The sequence below is a fragment of the Garra rufa genome, chromosome 6 (assembly GCF_049309525.1).
Source record: "Garra rufa chromosome 6, GarRuf1.0, whole genome shotgun sequence".
Classification (NCBI taxonomy): Eukaryota; Metazoa; Chordata; class Actinopteri; order Cypriniformes; family Cyprinidae; genus Garra; species Garra rufa.
In genome coordinates, this window is record NC_133366.1 from 2,723,624 (window position 1) to 2,741,307 (window position 17,684).

General features: G+C 40.8%; 3 protein-coding genes across 3 annotated transcripts; 2 read left to right on the forward strand and 1 right to left on the reverse strand.

Annotated features, from left to right (window-relative positions):
- Nucleotides 1–2,158: 2,158 nt before the first annotated feature.
- LOC141336126 (cytochrome P450 3A27-like) lies at nt 2,159–6,916 on the forward strand. The gene is made up of 13 exons (XM_073841651.1): nt 2,159–2,350; nt 2,521–2,614; nt 2,826–2,878; nt 3,077–3,176; nt 4,131–4,244; nt 4,639–4,727; nt 4,943–5,091; nt 5,165–5,295; nt 5,428–5,506; nt 5,590–5,750; nt 5,833–6,059; nt 6,193–6,355; nt 6,437–6,916. The coding sequence occupies exons 1-13, from the start codon at nt 2,280–2,282 to the stop codon at nt 6,551–6,553; spliced, it is 1,548 nt and encodes a 515-aa protein (XP_073697752.1). The 5' UTR covers nt 2,159–2,279; the 3' UTR covers nt 6,554–6,916.
- Nucleotides 6,917–8,930: 2,014 nt separating this feature from the next.
- On the forward strand, nt 8,931–13,705 carry LOC141336125 (cytochrome P450 3A30-like). Its single transcript, XM_073841650.1, has 13 exons — nt 8,931–9,077; nt 9,260–9,353; nt 9,555–9,607; nt 9,884–9,983; nt 10,118–10,231; nt 10,878–10,966; nt 11,745–11,893; nt 11,985–12,115; nt 12,218–12,305; nt 12,377–12,537; nt 12,615–12,841; nt 13,002–13,164; nt 13,247–13,705. Exons 1-13 carry the CDS (start codon nt 9,007–9,009, stop codon nt 13,361–13,363), a joined length of 1,557 nt encoding a protein of 518 aa, XP_073697751.1. The 5' UTR covers nt 8,931–9,006; the 3' UTR covers nt 13,364–13,705.
- Nucleotides 13,706–15,533: 1,828 nt separating this feature from the next.
- LOC141336169 (general transcription factor 3C polypeptide 1) lies at nt 15,534–17,678 on the reverse strand. Its single transcript, XM_073841705.1, has 4 exons — nt 17,498–17,678; nt 17,381–17,414; nt 15,983–16,169; nt 15,534–15,840 (listed from the first exon to the last, which is right to left on the reverse strand). Exons 1-4 carry the CDS (start codon nt 17,676–17,678, stop codon nt 15,610–15,612), a joined length of 633 nt encoding a protein of 210 aa, XP_073697806.1. The 3' UTR covers nt 15,534–15,609.
- Nucleotides 17,679–17,684: the final 6 nt, after the last annotated feature.

Consider the following 17,684-nt stretch of genomic DNA (forward strand, 5'->3'; position numbering starts at 1 on the left):
AAATGCAATTACGACGAGTGAGGCATAGTACAATTGATGCTAAAATGGCTTGCCATGATACATAATTGTAAACACTCGGACAGTCACATTTATACACCAGACAGACATATTAATATTATGAATAGTGTTCTCTGTTGACACAATATCAGTCAAAAATATTTCCATTAACTATATCTTCTAACATCAGACTGTGAATATTTAAGTCCTTGGCTGCCATTTGTGGTTTTCACCATTTTAAATCGCCTTTTAAATGTTCTATCACCAGTTCGCATAGAAAAATATTCCAAAAACACTTTTCTGACATTTTACTAAAGGGCACACATATTTAAACAGAGTTGTGGAAGGTGACCATATGATCATATACTTGTGTTGATGACCCAGAACCATTACCATTACATAAACCAATGGCCTACTTCACCCAGTGCTGAGATTGCTGCTCTCTGGACGATGATTATAACCCATCGTAAACATCACACACCATACAGATAACTCTATGATCAACACATTTCTCATGCAGTCGGCTCATTCTTTTTCACTGGTTTACTTTTTTGTTTGTTTGTTTTTTGATGTGGTTTTCCTCAAATTAAATCTGTTCAATCTCCCACCATCAGTTAAAATGGTAAATGGTCTCAAGTAAAATGAAAGTCTCTTAAAAACTGTTTAAACATTATGTGTGGACCAAGCTAACAACAAATATGCTTTGCTGACATTCTCATTAAGTAAACATGTTCTTTTTGAATGTTCTCTGAATGTATCAAATGTTTTCTGTGTTGTGTGAATGTTTAGGGAACATTCCATTTCTCAGATATTGAGAATGTTACTTTTGAATGCTCTCTGAACGCTCTGGACTTCACAGTCTGGACACAGCAGTCGTATCTCATTCATCTGCATTTCACGGCTGAATGTATGTAAAAATGTAAAATATTCACAATGATTTGTAGAACAAATAGTTTTACTGTTTATTGCACGTCGTTATTCTTCTAGTAATGAAGTCATGCACATTCACAGAAAAGATCTTACTTCTGTGTTGCAAAATAAGGTGGATATTCATTAAACAATCTGCTGAACAAAAAAAAAAACCTGTTTGGAAAGTTATTATTTTGGCCATATTACAGTTAAGTCCAACAAGTTTCCCTCATTCTCAGGAGAAAATGCCCAGACCTGCTCTGCACTCTTAAAAATAAAGCTGCTTTAAAAGGTTCTTCAACTGATGCCATAGAAGAACCATTTTTGGTTCCACAAAGAACCATTCAGTCAAAGGTTCTTTAAAGAACCATCTCTTTCTTAGCTTTTCATAATCTGAAGAATGTTTTTTTTTTTTTTTTTTTGCCACTAGAATCTTTTGTGAAACAGAAAGGTTCTTCAGATGTTAAAGGTTCTTTATGGAACCATTTAGACAAAAAAAGGTTCTTCTATGTCATCGTGAAGCACCTTTATTTTTAAGAGTGTGGGAACGACTTGGTGCTCATAAACCCTGACGCAGTCATCCGGAGCGACCTGAGACCTCTACAAAACATGATCCATTCGGTCGTCCTCCTCTATTCTTCTGGATCGAGTGAGAAAATAGAGTTGCTTGAAATAAGGGCCAGTGTCAATGGTTCCTGTTTGCACAATCAAATGTAGTTTAGAGAGAAAAACAGACCATCTCTGGTCTACAAAGACTCAAGCAGTCTGAACACATGCTGAAGATGACAAATGTCACGTTAAAGAGATGAAATAAACATTTCATCCCAGTTATGCATCCTTATCTAGAAACAGACTCCAGATTGTCTGAATTGAGATCCAAACATCACAAAATCAGCTCTGTGAATACAAAAATACTGCATTTACATTTACACAAACTATGCATTTGGCAGATGCTTTTATCCAACTGACTTACAATAGAAGATCAAAAACTATTTGTCACAGAGCTTAACAATAGCCGGAATGTAGAATACCAGGTTTATTAGACCGCCAGATTAGAAAGTAGAAATGCTGAGAACTTTGTCTACAGTTCCTCTTTTTTATTTAAATGAATTTAAAAAGTTCTGACCAGTCTTTAGATGACTAAGCTGTAAGACTAGTCTTGTCAGATTATGTAAGCGGCCTGTGATCGAGCTGCAGTTGTTTGATGAATGTACGGTGAGTTTGATCAGAGGTGAGCGTGGGTGTGTTTGTGAGGGTCTCCTGAGGTTGAACACAATCATGTTTGCATCTTCTCCATTGGTTAATGTGTAATCTAAGAGCAGAATATAGCTGCTGCGGCTCAGTGCCAGTGTTTCTATAGTCGACCAGAAACCATGAGCTACGGTCTGTTCTTCTCCGCCGAAACATGGGCTCTGCTCATACTGTTTGTGGCACTTCTGTTCATGTGAGTGACTTTTGACACTCTTCTGCAATGTTGATATAAATGAGTCAGTTTGTAATGAGTTTGGAGAATTACATTTTTATAGACCCAAAGCATTTAGAAGCAAAATCTGCTGCTCTGTCTGAGAACAGTCTAAAAAGCTGTTATTCTTACGGTTTTAATGTCATTTCCAGATATGGATCCTGGCCTCACAGTTTATTCAAGAACCTGGGCATCCCTGGACCCAAACCCCTTCCGTTTATCGGGACGATGCTGGAATATAAGAAGGTGAGGTTTTAGTTTTAGTTTAGTTTTTAGACCTTTGGACACATTCGAACATCTCCTGGTTCACCATCAGTCCATCTGCTCACTTTAGTGAATAAATCTAACACAAACCTGGGTGTTGTTACTTTAGCTTTATGTCTTTTCATAGTCCTCACGTCTTCTATGACTCTGGATTGTACTCTAAACATGAACACGTCTGTCTCTGTGCTCTCAGGGGTTTCATACATTTGATACGGAGTGTTTCAAGAAGTATGGACGAGTCTGGGGGTGAGTGAGATTAACTAATGAAACCTCACACATCAGACAACTAAAAATTGAGTCAGATGTGAACATCAGTTTGAAATCAAATGAGATCAGCGATAAGCTTCAAAAGATCTGTAATGAACAATTCTGGTGAAGTAATGATTATAATGAACTGAATGATTCTTCTGAATGGAATGCTAATATTGTTTGCGTTTCTGGCAGTTTCTACGATGCGAGGCAGCCCGTTCTGTCCATCATGGACCAATCCATCATCAAAACCATCCTGATTAAAGAATGTTACTCTTTCTTCACCAACAGAAGGGTAAAATTATCTTCATCATTATCATCATCATTGTAATATCATTGTAATACAGACACTTTAGCAGAAATTTAAGTTCGAAATATGTTTTTGTTTTACATTTTTATGAATAAATTAAATTCAAGTTTATTTGTATACAGCTTTTTACGATGCAAATTGTTGCAAAGCAGCTGTACAGAAAATGAAGGTTTCTACAATATATTTAGTAGGTAGTGGTAATGTACATATGGTATAGATGACGTAATCAAACAGACGATGAACACTATTAACAGTAATGATTATGTGTTGCAATCAAACTTGTAGCAGAATTGTGTAGTGCTGTATGTTTTTTCGAGTCTGGCGTCATCTGAGGTCCTCTGAGGGGTTGGCATCATCTCTTCTCGGGTATTCTGAATCCAGACTGAATCTTGTGTAATTCCTAGTTACCACGGGGTGTTCATCCTGTGACAGAAACAGAGAAACAAACAGAGAAATAATTAGCGTAGCTGCTGTTCTAGCTAAGCAAAAATGTGTTGATGTGCATTTGATCAGATGTAACTGAAGTACAACGTTATGAGATCCATTATGTGAATGCTTGGCTAAAGAGATGAGTCTTTAATCTAGATTTAAACATAGAGAGTGCACCCCGAACATTATCAGGAAGGCTATTCCAGAGTTTGGGAGCCAAATGTGAAAAGGCTCTCCCTCCTTTAGTGGACTTTGCTATCCTAGGTACTACTAAAAGTCCAGATTTTTGCTCCTTAGGGAGCGTGAGGGATTGTAGCGTAGTAGGAGACTAGTTAGGGAGCGTGAGGGATTGTAGCGTAGTAGGAGACTAGTTAGGTATGCCTGAGCTAAACTATTAAGGGCTTTATATGAAGTTTTTTTTTTTTTCATTTTAATGTTTTCAGGCAGACGAAACAATATGTGTTTGTGCTTGTGGTGTCTGTTATCTTCATTTATCCTCTAATCCGACAGAATTTAGGTCTGAACGGACAGCTGTATGACGCCGTGTCTATCATTGAAAACAACGATTGGAGGAGGATCCGCAGCGTCCTCTCGCCCTCCTTCACCAGCGGGAGGTTAAAGGAGGTCTGTGAGGCTGGAATCACTCACACATACATGTCTTTCATTTGATGCCACATATAACCCTTCAGTCATCCTAGAGAGAAACCCGGACTGGAGCTGAACTGAGCAAATGATTCCCATTAGGATTTAACAATGCTGTATCTTATTATCTTTCTCTGTATCATTCTCACTCAAATAAGCATTATATAGCTATAGTTAATATCTCTTATCTGTAGTGTTACCTGAAAGCAGTAAAACTGAGCTGCAGTGCAAATACACAAGAATGAGTTCAAGATGTAAAATGGCTGGTTTGAACTGCAGAATGAATCTTGCTCTGGAGGATCTGTGTTTGATATTAAAATATCTCTGTTGTCTGTGAGTAATCTTGATGATGATATACTGCTGTTTCTCGCTCTAGATGTTTGGCATCATGAAGACACACTCTCGCATTCTGGTTGATAATCTGGGAAAGGCAGTGAAACGAGGAGAAAGCGTGGATATTAAAGAGTGAGAGTCTCAAGAGTCTTACATAATATGTATGCCTTCTTATTATCTGAACAAGATTAAAAAGAGCTGCAAAGGTATCACTTTAATCACCAGAGCAAAGGTGTTCAAAGACTACAACAATAACCTTTTATAACCTCCCAGACAGACATTTATAATGGGAAACATTCGCTGTTTATAGAGAATATATGTTTATCGGATGATGATGATGTGTGTAGGCTCTTTGGTGCATACAGTATGGATGTGGTGACCAGCACATCATTCAGCGTCGACATCGACTCTCTCAACAACCCTAAAGATCCATTTGTGACCAACATCAAGAAAATGCTGAAGTTTGACTTACTGAACCCTGTGTTCATGATCACCGGTAAACAGCTCAACTAGTCCTGTCCGTTCAGCAATCTTAAGATCTTAAAGTCCCTTTTCAATTTCTTCACAAGGTTTATTTCCTTTCCTGACCCCTGTCCTGGAGAAAATGAATGTCGCCTTTTTCCCGACATCTGTGACCGATTTCTTCTACGCTGCCCTACAGAAGATCAAGTCCGAAAGAGTGGCCGATGACCACAAGAAGGTACGACAAACACTTCACATGAACAACACCAAGGTCATAGGTTTGACTGCCAGGGAATGTATGAAATTGATTTATACCTCCAATCAAGTGTAGGTAGCTTTGAATAAAAGCGTGCACATGCATCTTCTTTAGAAGCGGGTGGATTTCCTGCAACTGATGGTTGATTCTCAGACAGCAGGGAAATCTGAGCATGATGAACACCCAGAGAAAGGTGAAGCATCTCAGATAGTTAACCACAGAATAAGAGCTTGTACCGCATTGGAAAACACATTCCTCTCAATGTGTCGCATGCAGGTCTGAGTGACCATGAGATCCTCTCGCAGTCCATAGTCTTCATCCTCGGAGGTTACGAGACCAGCAGCAGCGCTCTGTCCTACTTCTTCTACAGTCTGGCAACCAACCCAGAGGCCATGAAGAAACTGCAGGAGGAGGTCGACCAGACCTTTCCTAATAAGGTATAACAGAAAGAAACCAATTAAACACTCATCAGAATCACTGTGAGGCTTTGAGACTCTAGCCGTTGACTTTGTGTTGAAGGCTCCGGTGGACTACGAAGGCATCATGAACATGGACTATCTGGACGCGGCACTGAGCGAGTCTCTCCGGCTGTACCCTATTGTTGGTCGCCTCGAGCGGGTCTGTAAGAAAACGGTGGATATCAACGGCCTCCTCATCCCTAAAGACACAGTGGTCATGATCCCGACCTTCGTCCTCCACAGAGACCCGGATTACTGGAGCGACCCAGAGAGCTTCAAACCTGAGAGGTTTGAGATTCTCCAGTTAACAGCTGAAAACACATTTTTCTACTGAAAGCTTAACATCTCACTGGTTCTTTAGAGTAAATGCTTGTAGTGATCCTCATAATGAGCAGAAGTGACTCTCTTGCCTCATCCTCAGGTTCACTAAAGGCAATAAGGAGTCGATCGACCCCTACATGTACATGCCCTTCGGTCTGGGACCCAGGAACTGCATCGGGATGCGATTCGCTCAGGTGACCATGAAGCTGGCCATCGTGGAGATCCTGCAGAGGTTCGACGTCTCCGTGTGTGCCGAGACTCAGGTGAGCGGACGGATCCTCCACATGGTCTCACAGGAGGACGTGTGCTCCTTCTCTCACTTGACCTTCTCTTGTTCTTCACAGGTTCCTCTAGAGTTCGGCAACGGTGGTTTCCTGATTCCCAAGAACCCTATCAAACTCAAGTTCAAGCCTCGGAAAGTTTCCCTCTCAGAAGACATTTGTAACAACAACAAATCTTAAAGCAGCTCTCAAACTGCGTTCATCTGCAGCATGCTCCTCTTTTGGTCTGCGGAGAAGGTTTTATTAGTCTTTAAAAAATAAAATAAAAGAATGAATGTAGTCTGTAGTCTTCAGTGAAGAGGAAGATTCTTATTCAGGGCCTGGACTTAGACTGAGAGGTTTAGTAACTTGTAGTAAATGTTGGCCAGATTTGGCTGTCATTTGGGACTTTCTGAGACTGCAATTGATGATGCCATAAGATTCATTGCCTTGCCTTGATTAAGTGAACAAAACATGAGGTTAACCTTTAAAGAAACAATATGCAAATGAGAAATTGTATGGAAATATGAAATAAAATGTATCAAAAAGGTCTGCAGAAATGTATGTGATGTGTGTGTTTGAGATGTCTTTTAAACACATCAGACTGGACTATTCAAGAAAAGGCATCACCTTTATTATAGAACAAGTTCAATTCATCTATAAAGCAACTCTGTAGCAGTGATGTTATGATCCAGCTTAGCTCATCTGAAAATACTTTCCCTCCTTGCAATACAAAATACATTTGTTTTATTCCAGCTGCGCTCCATTTTCCAGGCTGTTATTTTTAAGGTGCGAGTGTGCTCGTTGTACCAAGGTGACAAATTGTTTTTCTCAAGTCTTTTGAAGCGTACAGGAGCAACCGTGTCTATCAATATAAAATTATATTTAAATCAACGTGATAAACAAGACAGGTCAAAACTAATCTAAAAGTAGTCTGATTTTATCACTTAAAACATGTAATGTGATGGATTAAGTTACCAATTACAATTTTTGTCCTGTAATATGGAGTTTGTAATGAACTACAATTTGTAAGTAATCTACCCAGCACAGTTTGTACATAAGTACTCAAAATGAAGTATTTATGAGCGATTATTATAAACGTGTTTAATGTATGTGGGTTTAGACCCAGACGGTTGGAGAAGGCTCAGAATCACACACAAATGTAGCTTTGTGAATATGTGAACGGCAACTTCTGAGTACATTTAGGGTGGAACCTTCAGTCTAATGACCAATGGCAGCCCTGTTTGAAAACAGTCATTCATTTTGTTGAGATTCCTTTGGGTGCAAAGCTGACACACGTCACCTTTACCATCTAGCTAGTTTCCTTCTCATATTCACAGGAGAACATGCCCAGACCTGCCCCACAACTAAAGCCAACAAAAGCCTTTAGAGAACAGAGCAAACTGAAACTAAACTGCTGAATGCAGTCTTCATCCCTCCTCCTTTCCAAGAGCAGACCGGATTAAGTTGCTTGAAATGTGGGTTGCTTTAAAGACTTTGATACCTGTTTGCACAATCATAAAAAGTTTAAATATTAATTCAGCGTATAGACAGAATTCGTTTTTGTTTGTTTTGTTTTTTTCACTGGGAACACCACAAACTTCAAAACAAACGTCATGGTTGAACGTTAAAGTACACATGCAATTTCCATATTTGATTTAATATTTCCAAAAATACCCACAAATAATGCCAGTTTTTACTAAACTGAGGAGCATTAGCTCATATCAATGAAGCCTGTAGTCAGTCAGTTCTTAAGAGAAACAAAGAACTTGTGCTAATTGAAGGAAAACAAAATGATAAATAGATTTAATCCAATAACTGGCAATAATATAGCATAAAGTTTTTGTAAGCCACTTAACTTGAATCAGAAACACTACAACTAAAAAGTGAGGGGGGAAATTCTCAAAAAGGTACAAAGTTGTTCAGACATGTTTGTGACATTGTTATAGGCTCAGTATTAGTCCAATATCATAACACTAGCTAGCATTTCTGGAGAAATCAAAATGACCCGAACAAGTTGGCACCAAAAGCCTTGTGGGCATATATATCCCATCCCCCTGTCCTCCACACGATTCCTGTCATATCTTCACTGTCCTATCAAGAAAAAAAATAGCCCAAACAAGACCAATGAGCCATGAAGCTAAATAACAATCACAATGACGTCATGTGTGGGTCAAACCTCTAAGATCACTAAAAACTCACAGAATGACCACATACACGACTCCACTTTCATAGGCTCAGGAGACACAGTAGGTTTTATTTATCTATCAACGTTATCTCAGATGTTTCTCCTGGAGAAATAATGACAATGCTTACACATCTGAGAAGAAGCAGGGGATCTCACTGCACCCCAGATCAAACAATTATCCACAGATCTCAGAAAGATCATGTGATTTATCTTTCACATGGGATTGATGATTTCAGCTCAGAGCTGTTTGGCAGTGGAACCAACAAACATGAGCAATAAACCAGAGACTGCTAGAGGCATTTGGTCAGAGGTGAGTGTGACGCTGCGGGTGTGTTTGTGTGTTCAGAGGTTGAACTCTCTTGTGTTTGCGTCTTCTCCATTGGTTAATGTGTAATCTAAGAGCAGAATAAAGCTGCTGCGGCTCAGTGCCAGTGTTTCTATAGTCGAGCGTCCCGCAGCAGACACCATGAGCTACGGTCTGTTCTTCTCCGCTGAAACATGGGCTCTGCTCATACTGTTTGTGGCACTTCTGTTCATGTAAGTGACTAAACTGAATAATTAGTTCTAGGTCTGGAATATCAATATAAATGAGTCGGTAAGCAACGTGTTTGAAGAATGACAGTAACCTGATGACATTCTTCTGCTGAAGCAAAATCTGCTGCTCTGTCTGAGAACAGTCTAAAAAGCTGTTATTCTTACGGTTTTGATGTCATTTCCAGATATGGCTCCTGGCCTCACAGTTTATTCAAGAACCTGGGCATCCCTGGACCCAAACCCCTTCCGTTCTTCGGAACAATGCTGGAATATAAGAAGGTGAGTTTTTAGTTTTAGAGCACATAAAGTATGAATATGATATCAAAACTGACCTTTGGACTCATCTGAACATCTCCTAGTCTTCTGGTTCACCATCAGTCCATCTGCTCACTTTAATGAAGAAATCTGACGTGAACCTGGGTGTCATTGAAATCTTTGAATTTTATTCTAAATGTGAACAATTTGTCTCTGCACTTTCAGGGGTTTCACAATTTTGATCTGGAGTGTTTCAAGAAGTATGGACGAGTCTGGGGGTGAGTGTGGCATCAACCAATGAAACCTCACAGATTAGACACAAAGAATCAGTTCAGAACATCAAAAGAAACAAAAGGGATTCAGATGAGAACATCAGTTTGAAATGAAATAATAAAACGCTTAGGTTTAACACTGTCTTTTATGAGATCAATGACAAGCTTTATAATATCTGTAATGGAGAATGAGCTGAAAAAATGGTGATTATGAAATACTGAACGTGAATCAATCATCAACTAAACGATTCTTCTGCATTTAAAGTTAATATTGTTTTTCAGTTTCTACGATGCGAGGCAGCCCATTCTGTCCATCATGGACCAATCCATCATCAAAACCATCCTGGTTAAAGAATGTTACTCTCTCTTCACCAACAGAAGGGTAAAATCCTCATTTTTAATTCTGAAATTAAACCAGCCTCGTCAAACTCATATTTGATCCACGGAGAATGTAGCAATGTTGTCCGTTTCACAAGAGCTTGTGTGGTTTTATCTGCTTATCCTCTGAACCGACAGAACTTCCGTCTGAACGGGCAGCTGTACGACGCCGTGTCCATCGTTGAAGACGACGATTGGAGGAGGATCCGCAGCGTCCTCTCGCCCTCCTTCACCAGCGGGAGGTTAAAGGAGGTCTGTGAGGCTGGAATCACTCACACATACATGTCTTTCTTTGATGCCACATATAACCCTTCAGTCATCCTAGAGAAAAACCTGAACTGGAGTTGAACTGAGCAAATGATTCCCAATAGGATTTAACAATGCTGTATCTTATCTTTATCTTTGTCATTTGTTAGTGTTATAGCAATAGTTAATGGAAAGGAAAAGATGTGACTTGTGGCCAAGTATGGTGAATTTGTGCTCTGCATTTTACCCATCCATGGGCACACAGGGAGCACTTTGGGGTTCAGTGTCTTGCTCAAGGGTCTCACCTCAGTAATGGTATTGAGGATGGAAAGAGCGCTTCTTATTTATTCATCTCCACCTACAATAGCTGCCGAACCTGAGACTTGAACTCGCAACCTTCGGGTTAGAAGTCAAACTCTCTAACCATTAGGCCATGAGTGCCCCAAAATGTTAGTGTTTCTTACCTAAAGCAGAATCTGAAAGCAGTAATACTGAGCTGCAAGACAAATACACACAAAAAAGTTCAAGATGTAAAATGACTGGTTTGAACTACAGAATGAATCTTGCTCAGGAGGATCTGTGTTTGATATTAAAATATCTCTGTTGTCTGTGAGTAATCTTGATGATGATATACTGCTGTTTCTCGCTCTAGATGTTTGGCATCATGAAGACACACTCTCGCATTCTGGTTGATAATCTGGGAAAGGCAGTGAAACGAGGAGGAGCTTTGGACGTAAAAGAGTGAGTCGCACACTCAAAGAGTCTTATATAAAATCACGTATGCCTTCTTAGTATCTAAATAGATAAGAATGGAGCTGCAATGGTATCGCTGTAATCACCAGAGCAAAGGTGTAAAAATACCTCAACAATAACCTTTTATAACCTCCCAGAATGTTTTATAGAGTATATGAGTTATAATTTTATCAGTTAAGACCATAGACTGTAAAAAATATAGACGTAGTGTCCGTGACGTCATCCGTAGGTTTCTGAAGAGCGTTTTTGAAGCCTATATTGGGCGGGATTCGGTTGTCTCCATCTTGGAATCATGTCACTGCGCGTCACTCCCGATAATCGAAAATGGCCAAAAAAGCGGGACATGGCTGGAGCTGGTTGCTGAAACCACGCCCACCCAGCTCGACAGTGCTGACAGCAGCGGCAATCCCCCTGTCACTCAAGTGGCCACACCCTTAATTATGCAGAACTTTAAGGCTTAATTTAACTTAAACGGATGAGTTATAAAAAAATTCACCCCCCTCACAGTTGACATGAAGGGCGAAATTAGCTAAATAGACCAAAACCACTTTTTGTACCAGGCTGTAAACATACTTTTTTCCTGCTGTGAAGTTGGGCATTTTAACATGGAGTGTCACTGGGATTGACTCTCTTCTGCAGCCAGTCTCTAGCGGCCAGTCCATGAATTACAGTTTAAGCCACTTCCGTGTTGGTTTCAATAGAGAGAGCGGGAGGTTGCCGCTTGGGTAAGACTAATAATAGTTTTCTCCTCTCTGGATGTATTTAGGTTCTTCGGCCCATACAGTATGGATGTGGTGACCAGCACGGCGTTCAGCGTCGACATCGACTCTCTCAACAACCCTAAAGATCCATTTGTGACCAACATCAAGAAAATGCTGAAGTTTGACTTCCTGAACCCTGTGTTTCTGATCACCGGTAAACAGCTAAACTAGTCCTGTCCGTTCAACATACTCCAGCGTAGGACATTTTGATAACAGCCTGTTTCTCAACTCCTTTTCTTCACTAGCCTTATTTCCTTTCATCACCCCTGTCCTGGACAAAATGAATTTCGCCTTTTTCCCGACATCTGTGACTGATTTCTTCTACGCTGCCCTACAGAAGATCAAGTCCGAAAGAGTGGCCGATGACCACAAGAAGGTACGACAAACACTTCACATGAACAACACCAAAGCATTCGTGAACTGATAAATGGCTTTAGATAGCAGGAACGTAAATATAATCACATGCACCTTCCTGTAGAAGCGGGTGGACTTCCTGCAGCTGATGGTTGATTCTCAGACAGAAGGGAAAACTGAGCAGAGAAGCGGCGATGAACACACAGAGAAAGGTGAAGCATCTCAGATAGTTCTCCACAGAATAAGAGCTTGTACTTGTTTCTTCACACCATATCCTGTGCAGGTCTGAGCGACCATGAGATCCTCTCGCAGTCCATGATCTTCATCTTCGCCGGGTACGAGACCAGCAGCAGCACTCTGTCCTACTTCTTCTACAATATGGCGACCAACCCAGAGGCCATGAAGAAACTGCAGGAGGAGATCGACGAGACCTTTCCTAATAAGGTAGAGCTCAGAGAACTGAATGAAACTGTAAGTGTGACCGGTTTGAGAGTTTAACCGCTGACTCCATTGTGTTGAAGGCTCCAGTGGACTATGAAGCCATGATGAACATGGACTATCTGGACGCGGCGCTGAGCGAGTCTCTCCGGCTGTTCCCCGTCGCTGGTCGCCTCGAGCGGGTCTGTAAGAAAACGGTGGATATCAACGGCCTCCTCATCCCTAAAGACACGGTGGTCATGGTCCCTACATACGCGCTCCACAGAGACCCGGATTACTGGAGCGACCCTGAGAGCTTCAAACCTGAGAGGTCAGGACGTCTTTCAATCATTAACCCATAAAACAAAGCAATGTAGTGGACTAGGTCCAAAAGTTAAGAAGAAGATAAAACTGGCTCACTGGTTCTTTAGAGTAAATGCTTGTAGTGATCCTCGTAATGAGCAGAAGTGACTCTCTTGCCTCATCCTCAGGTTCACTAAAGGCAATAAGGAGTCGATCGACCCCTACATGTACATGCCCTTCGGTCTCGGACCCAGGAACTGCATCGGGATGCGATTCGCTCAGGTGACCATGAAGCTGGCCATCGTGGAGATCCTGCAGAGGTTCGACGTCTCCGTGTGTGCCGAGACTCAGGTGAGCGGACGGATCCTCCACATGGTCTCACAGGAGGACGTGTGCTCCTTCTCTCACGCTGACCTTCTCTTGTTCTTCGCAGGTTCCTCTAGAGCTCGGCATCAGCGGTTTCCTGGCTCCCAAGGACCCCATCAAACTCAAGCTGGAGCCTCGGAAAGTTTCCCTCTCAGAAGACATTTGTAACAACAACAAATCGTGAAGCAGCTCTGCTGTGCACTTCTCTCTCAGTCTGAGGAGAAGATTTGATTGGTCTTTTAAAATAAAAGAATAGACGTAGTCTCTAGTATTCAGTGAAGAGGAAGATTCTCGGGGCCTTTGGACTCGGACTGAGAGGTTTAGTAACTTGTAGTGAACATCAGACAGATTCTGCTGTCGTCTGGGACTTTCTGAGTGCAAACGATGATGCCATGAGATTCATATTTGGGTTTTACTTTGTGACAACTGAGGGAACAGATTAGATGTGATCAACCTTTAAAGAAATGATATGAAAATATGAAATCAAATATATGAAATCAAATAAAGTCAGCAAATGTGTATATGATGTGTGTGTCATGTCTGTCAATCATGTATGTATTTACTATATAACACAACCTTGAGTTGCTTGAGATGTTGCTTGGTTTGAAGAGACTCTGGTATGTGTTTGCACACTCATACTGATCTGAAATTAAAATTCAGGCTATAGAGTAAACTATGCTGTATTATGACCAAACATTGGATTCAATCTTTCTCAGCTTGTTTTGGAATTCAATATTTGGTGATAATATAGCATAACTGGGAGATTTATAAGCTTCTTTTTGTAGCCTGCTCATTTTGGACCAGGAACACTACACTGCAACAACGACAACAACAAAAACAACAAAAGTACAAATGTTGTCCAAACATTTTGGAAAGTTGTTATAACCTCAATACGTTCTAGTTCAATATTTTAAAAAAATAATTAAAAAAATTCAGGAAAAAGAAAATCCTCTACGGGTCAAAATGACCTAAACAAGTCCAACGAGCCATCAAGCTGATTTATGATCTTATGGAGCTGCCGAAACTCGTTCTGTACTATATCAACACAATGACATCATGTGTGGGTCAAATGTCTGAGATAAATATAAAACTCGCTATCAGTGACTGAGCAATAAAAGCCAGTACCATGAGGACTTTCCAGGAAAGACCATAAAACAGCACCATCACTAAAACCTAGGGTTGCCTCCAAATAGTCAACGAGAAGAGATTGGTCGATCAAAATTTTATTAGATGCATATTTGCAGAAAAAAAAACATTCCACAGAAGGTGAAGTTGCGCAGTCAGTGACGGACAAATCGTTAATGGCTGGTCTGTGTGGTAAAAGAAAGGTACATTGAGAAATGTCCTCTATTGAAGTGGTGAAGCTGAAGAGTAGTGCGTCAACTGCATGAGATGGAAGCGCCGGTGCGCTCACTTTCTCTTAAAATACTCCCTCATTTTTGGTCACACAGATAAGAGTAAGACATCTTTTGATCCCGTAAAGACTACGTTTATTTGTGTGCGCTCAGAATAATTACGAAACATTGTGCATTTGTAAAATAATGAAATCAAACAGGATGCACTTTCTGCTGTCTCAGTCTCAGTGAACTTGGGCGCGAAACTTAAAAAAACGTGTGTATTCTTGCCCCACAGACATGAAAAACATGTCTATAGAGAGTGAAATGTCTACCTTCAAATCAACCAATTCAAATAGTCACCGTATTCAACAAAGAAAGCACTACTTTATTAGTATAAGTTATTAAAATGTTAATGCAGTCTCCTTACTGTTTTTCCCTGACACAAATGTGTGACTAATAGTCGACTAATGCTCAAAATGAACGACAACTAGTCGACCAGAAGCATCTTTAGTTGAGGGCAGCCCTACTAAAACACACTAATTCGAACTAATAAGACGTTCCTCTCAAGGGGTGCAAACTGACATTACAGCCTCTAGAATGGAGCATCTGAGTCTCCACACACATCTTCAGCTCTAAATACTAGAGCAATGGATCAGATGCTGCTCTTTCACAGCCATTTCATCTCAATAATCATGATAGATCCTAAAAGATCACGTGATTGGCCTTTGTCAGGGGATTGATGAGCTCAGCTCTGCGCTGGCCAGAAGTGAAACCAGCGAACAGAATCAACAGCAGCGAAGGTGAGTGCGATCAGAGGTGAGCGTGATGCTGCGGGTGTGTTTGTGTGTTCACAGGTCGGATGTTTGCGTACTTTGACTGGTTAATGTATAATCTAAGAGCAGAATACAGTGTCCCAGAGCTGAAATCATGAGCCATATGTGATATCATATGAAGTACATTGTGACAAAGTAAAAATGCATATGAAAACTAATAGAAATAGGAATATCTTAAAAGTGGTACTTGGAACGGTGTCTTTATTTTGCGCAACAAAAGCAGATCATATAAAAACATAAATAGCATCTCGAGAGCGGTGTCAAGTGCGCAGACACAGCTGGACCCATTTGTTCCAGTTGAGCTCGTGAGGAAAGACCCGCGCCAGCCGGAGCACGCAGTCCACCGTTGGCTCGTAGAACGCCGTCGCCACGTCCCGCAGACTGACCTCGGCCTGACCTTTGACCTGCGGCGCTCTGGGTTTGGAGAAGAGCGAGGGTTTGCGCTGCTGGACGGTGTAGCGCTTCCTCACGCAGCCCAGATCCACCAGAACCTGAACACACAAACAAACAAATTCCCCAAATTCAAGAGCTCTTGAAATCAAAACGAAGACTTTTATGACCCTGTGGAAACCAGGAAACAGGAACTAATAAGGAGCACTCAGCAGTCAGATTAAAGCGGTGGTGAAGCGTCACCTGCAGCAGGTCCAGGACCACGACGGGCTGCAGAACCTGACTGTAGTGCTGCAGCAGCTGGGACTCACGCAGAGCCGGACTGGACATGATGTGCAGCAGCAGAGACTCCAGCATGCCCTTACACACGGGCCGATTGAGCGATCCGTCCACCACACGCCACGGACGACTCACGAACCGCACCGACCCGCTGACAGACCACAGAACAGAACATCACTGCATTGCACTCAATCCAGTCTATACTTCACCAAGTCAATATTAGAGACTGACCGATATTATTCCCGATATTTAAGCATTTTACCATAATCGGTTATCGGTTTTGTAATATCGGATTCATCGATATTGTTTTGAGAATTGCGGGCAGGAAGACGAGACAACAACAACGGCATGCATAGATAAAGCACTCGCTTAGCTGTAGTTAGTAATCTTTATTTAATATAGCAGACATTAATGCTGATATTAGTTACAGAAATACGAGTCAAAAGGTGATCCGTCAAGTCCAGCCTCAATGAAGATGTACATTTGCTTGAATAAACTGATATACAGCCATGTTGGAAATGAAAACACTGAACTGAATTCTCTCTGTTGTCTATATGCTCATCATTACTCTGGTGAATCACGTTCATATTGATGTTCGAATCGATGCTTGAAATGCTCCAGCAGCCACCGCAAGTGACTTTTAACAAGATTTGTTTGTTTAAAACACCCTAAATTATATTAGCATTTACTTTTTTAAGCATTATTCCATTAATGCACATCTAAACAAATACAACTCTATAGAAATGATTTATTATCTCCATGAGGGATCGCAGGTTGAGTATAGTTGTGTGTAAATGCAGAGATAAACAGCACTTTGTCAGAATCTAGAATGACAAAAACATTAATAATTCTGCTATAACATACCAGCTGAGAAATGCAAAAAAATACCATGTTTTGTTTGTTTATTCCAATATTCCAGAGAATATTATTTAGTGAATTAACATTATCCAGAGTTATTCTTCACTCTTTATATCAAACAGCTTATAAACTCACTCCTGCCCATTATTTATTTTCTAAATGTATTTTGCTTAGTATTGCAGCTGATATAAATAAAATGTTTTTATTGTTGTAATATGAAGATTTAATTTAACATGAAAGACTGCTAATTTTCAACCCAAGGAGGAAAAATCAAAGTGATGTATGGACTTACTTCACTCGGTCACTTATTTACTTAAGTTTTACTTTTAGTAAATAAATATGGGTTCTGCACATCGGTTATCGGGCACATAAACATGCAAATAATTGCTATTGATTCTAAAAAAATCAATATCGGTCAATCACTAGTCAATATACATAAACATATGACTGCAGTGTCCAGAACTGAGCATCCCTGAGAAGCATATAAATGAATATGAGACTCACTGTGTGTCCTGATCAGCAGCTCCTTCAGCTCCATCTGAAACAACAAACAAACGGAAACATCAACATACACAACAACAACTAACCAAAGTCCAAACCCTTCAGAGTCCAAACACACACCTTTAATATGAGAGGGGGCGGGGTCCGAGGTAAGCTCCGCCTCTTTGTCATCTGACATTCGCTGTTCTGAGCCTCCGTCGTCTTTATTGACACCAACCGTCTGCTCAGCATCAGTCTCCATGGAAACAGACTGACTCTCAGCTGTCTGATTGACAGCTGTGCTTGTGGACACAGGATCCATGGCAAC

Coding starts and splice junctions, on each gene's coding strand:
- LOC141336169 (XM_073841705.1), bottom strand. CDS start 17,678: ATGGATCCTGTGTCCACAAGCACAGCTGTCAATCAGACAGCTGAGAGT. Junction 16,170..17,380: donor GCTGCTGATCAGGACACACA/GTGAGTCTCATA, acceptor GTGGTCTGTCAG/CGGGTCGGTGCGGTTCGTGA. Junction 15,841..15,982: donor TGGTCCTGGACCTGCTGCAG/GTGACGCTTCAC, acceptor TTGTGTGTTCAG/GTTCTGGTGGATCTGGGCTG.
- LOC141336125 (XM_073841650.1), top strand. CDS start 9,007: ATGAGCTACGGTCTGTTCTTCTCCGCTGAAACATGGGCTCTGCTCATA. Junction 9,354..9,554: donor CAATGCTGGAATATAAGAAG/GTGAGTTTTTAG, acceptor CTGCACTTTCAG/GGGTTTCACAATTTTGATCT. Junction 12,538..12,614: donor ACGAGACCTTTCCTAATAAG/GTAGAGCTCAGA, acceptor ATTGTGTTGAAG/GCTCCAGTGGACTATGAAGC.
- LOC141336126 (XM_073841651.1), top strand. CDS start 2,280: ATGAGCTACGGTCTGTTCTTCTCCGCCGAAACATGGGCTCTGCTCATA. Junction 4,245..4,638: donor CCAGCGGGAGGTTAAAGGAG/GTCTGTGAGGCT, acceptor TTCTCGCTCTAG/ATGTTTGGCATCATGAAGAC. Junction 5,751..5,832: donor ACCAGACCTTTCCTAATAAG/GTATAACAGAAA, acceptor TTTGTGTTGAAG/GCTCCGGTGGACTACGAAGG.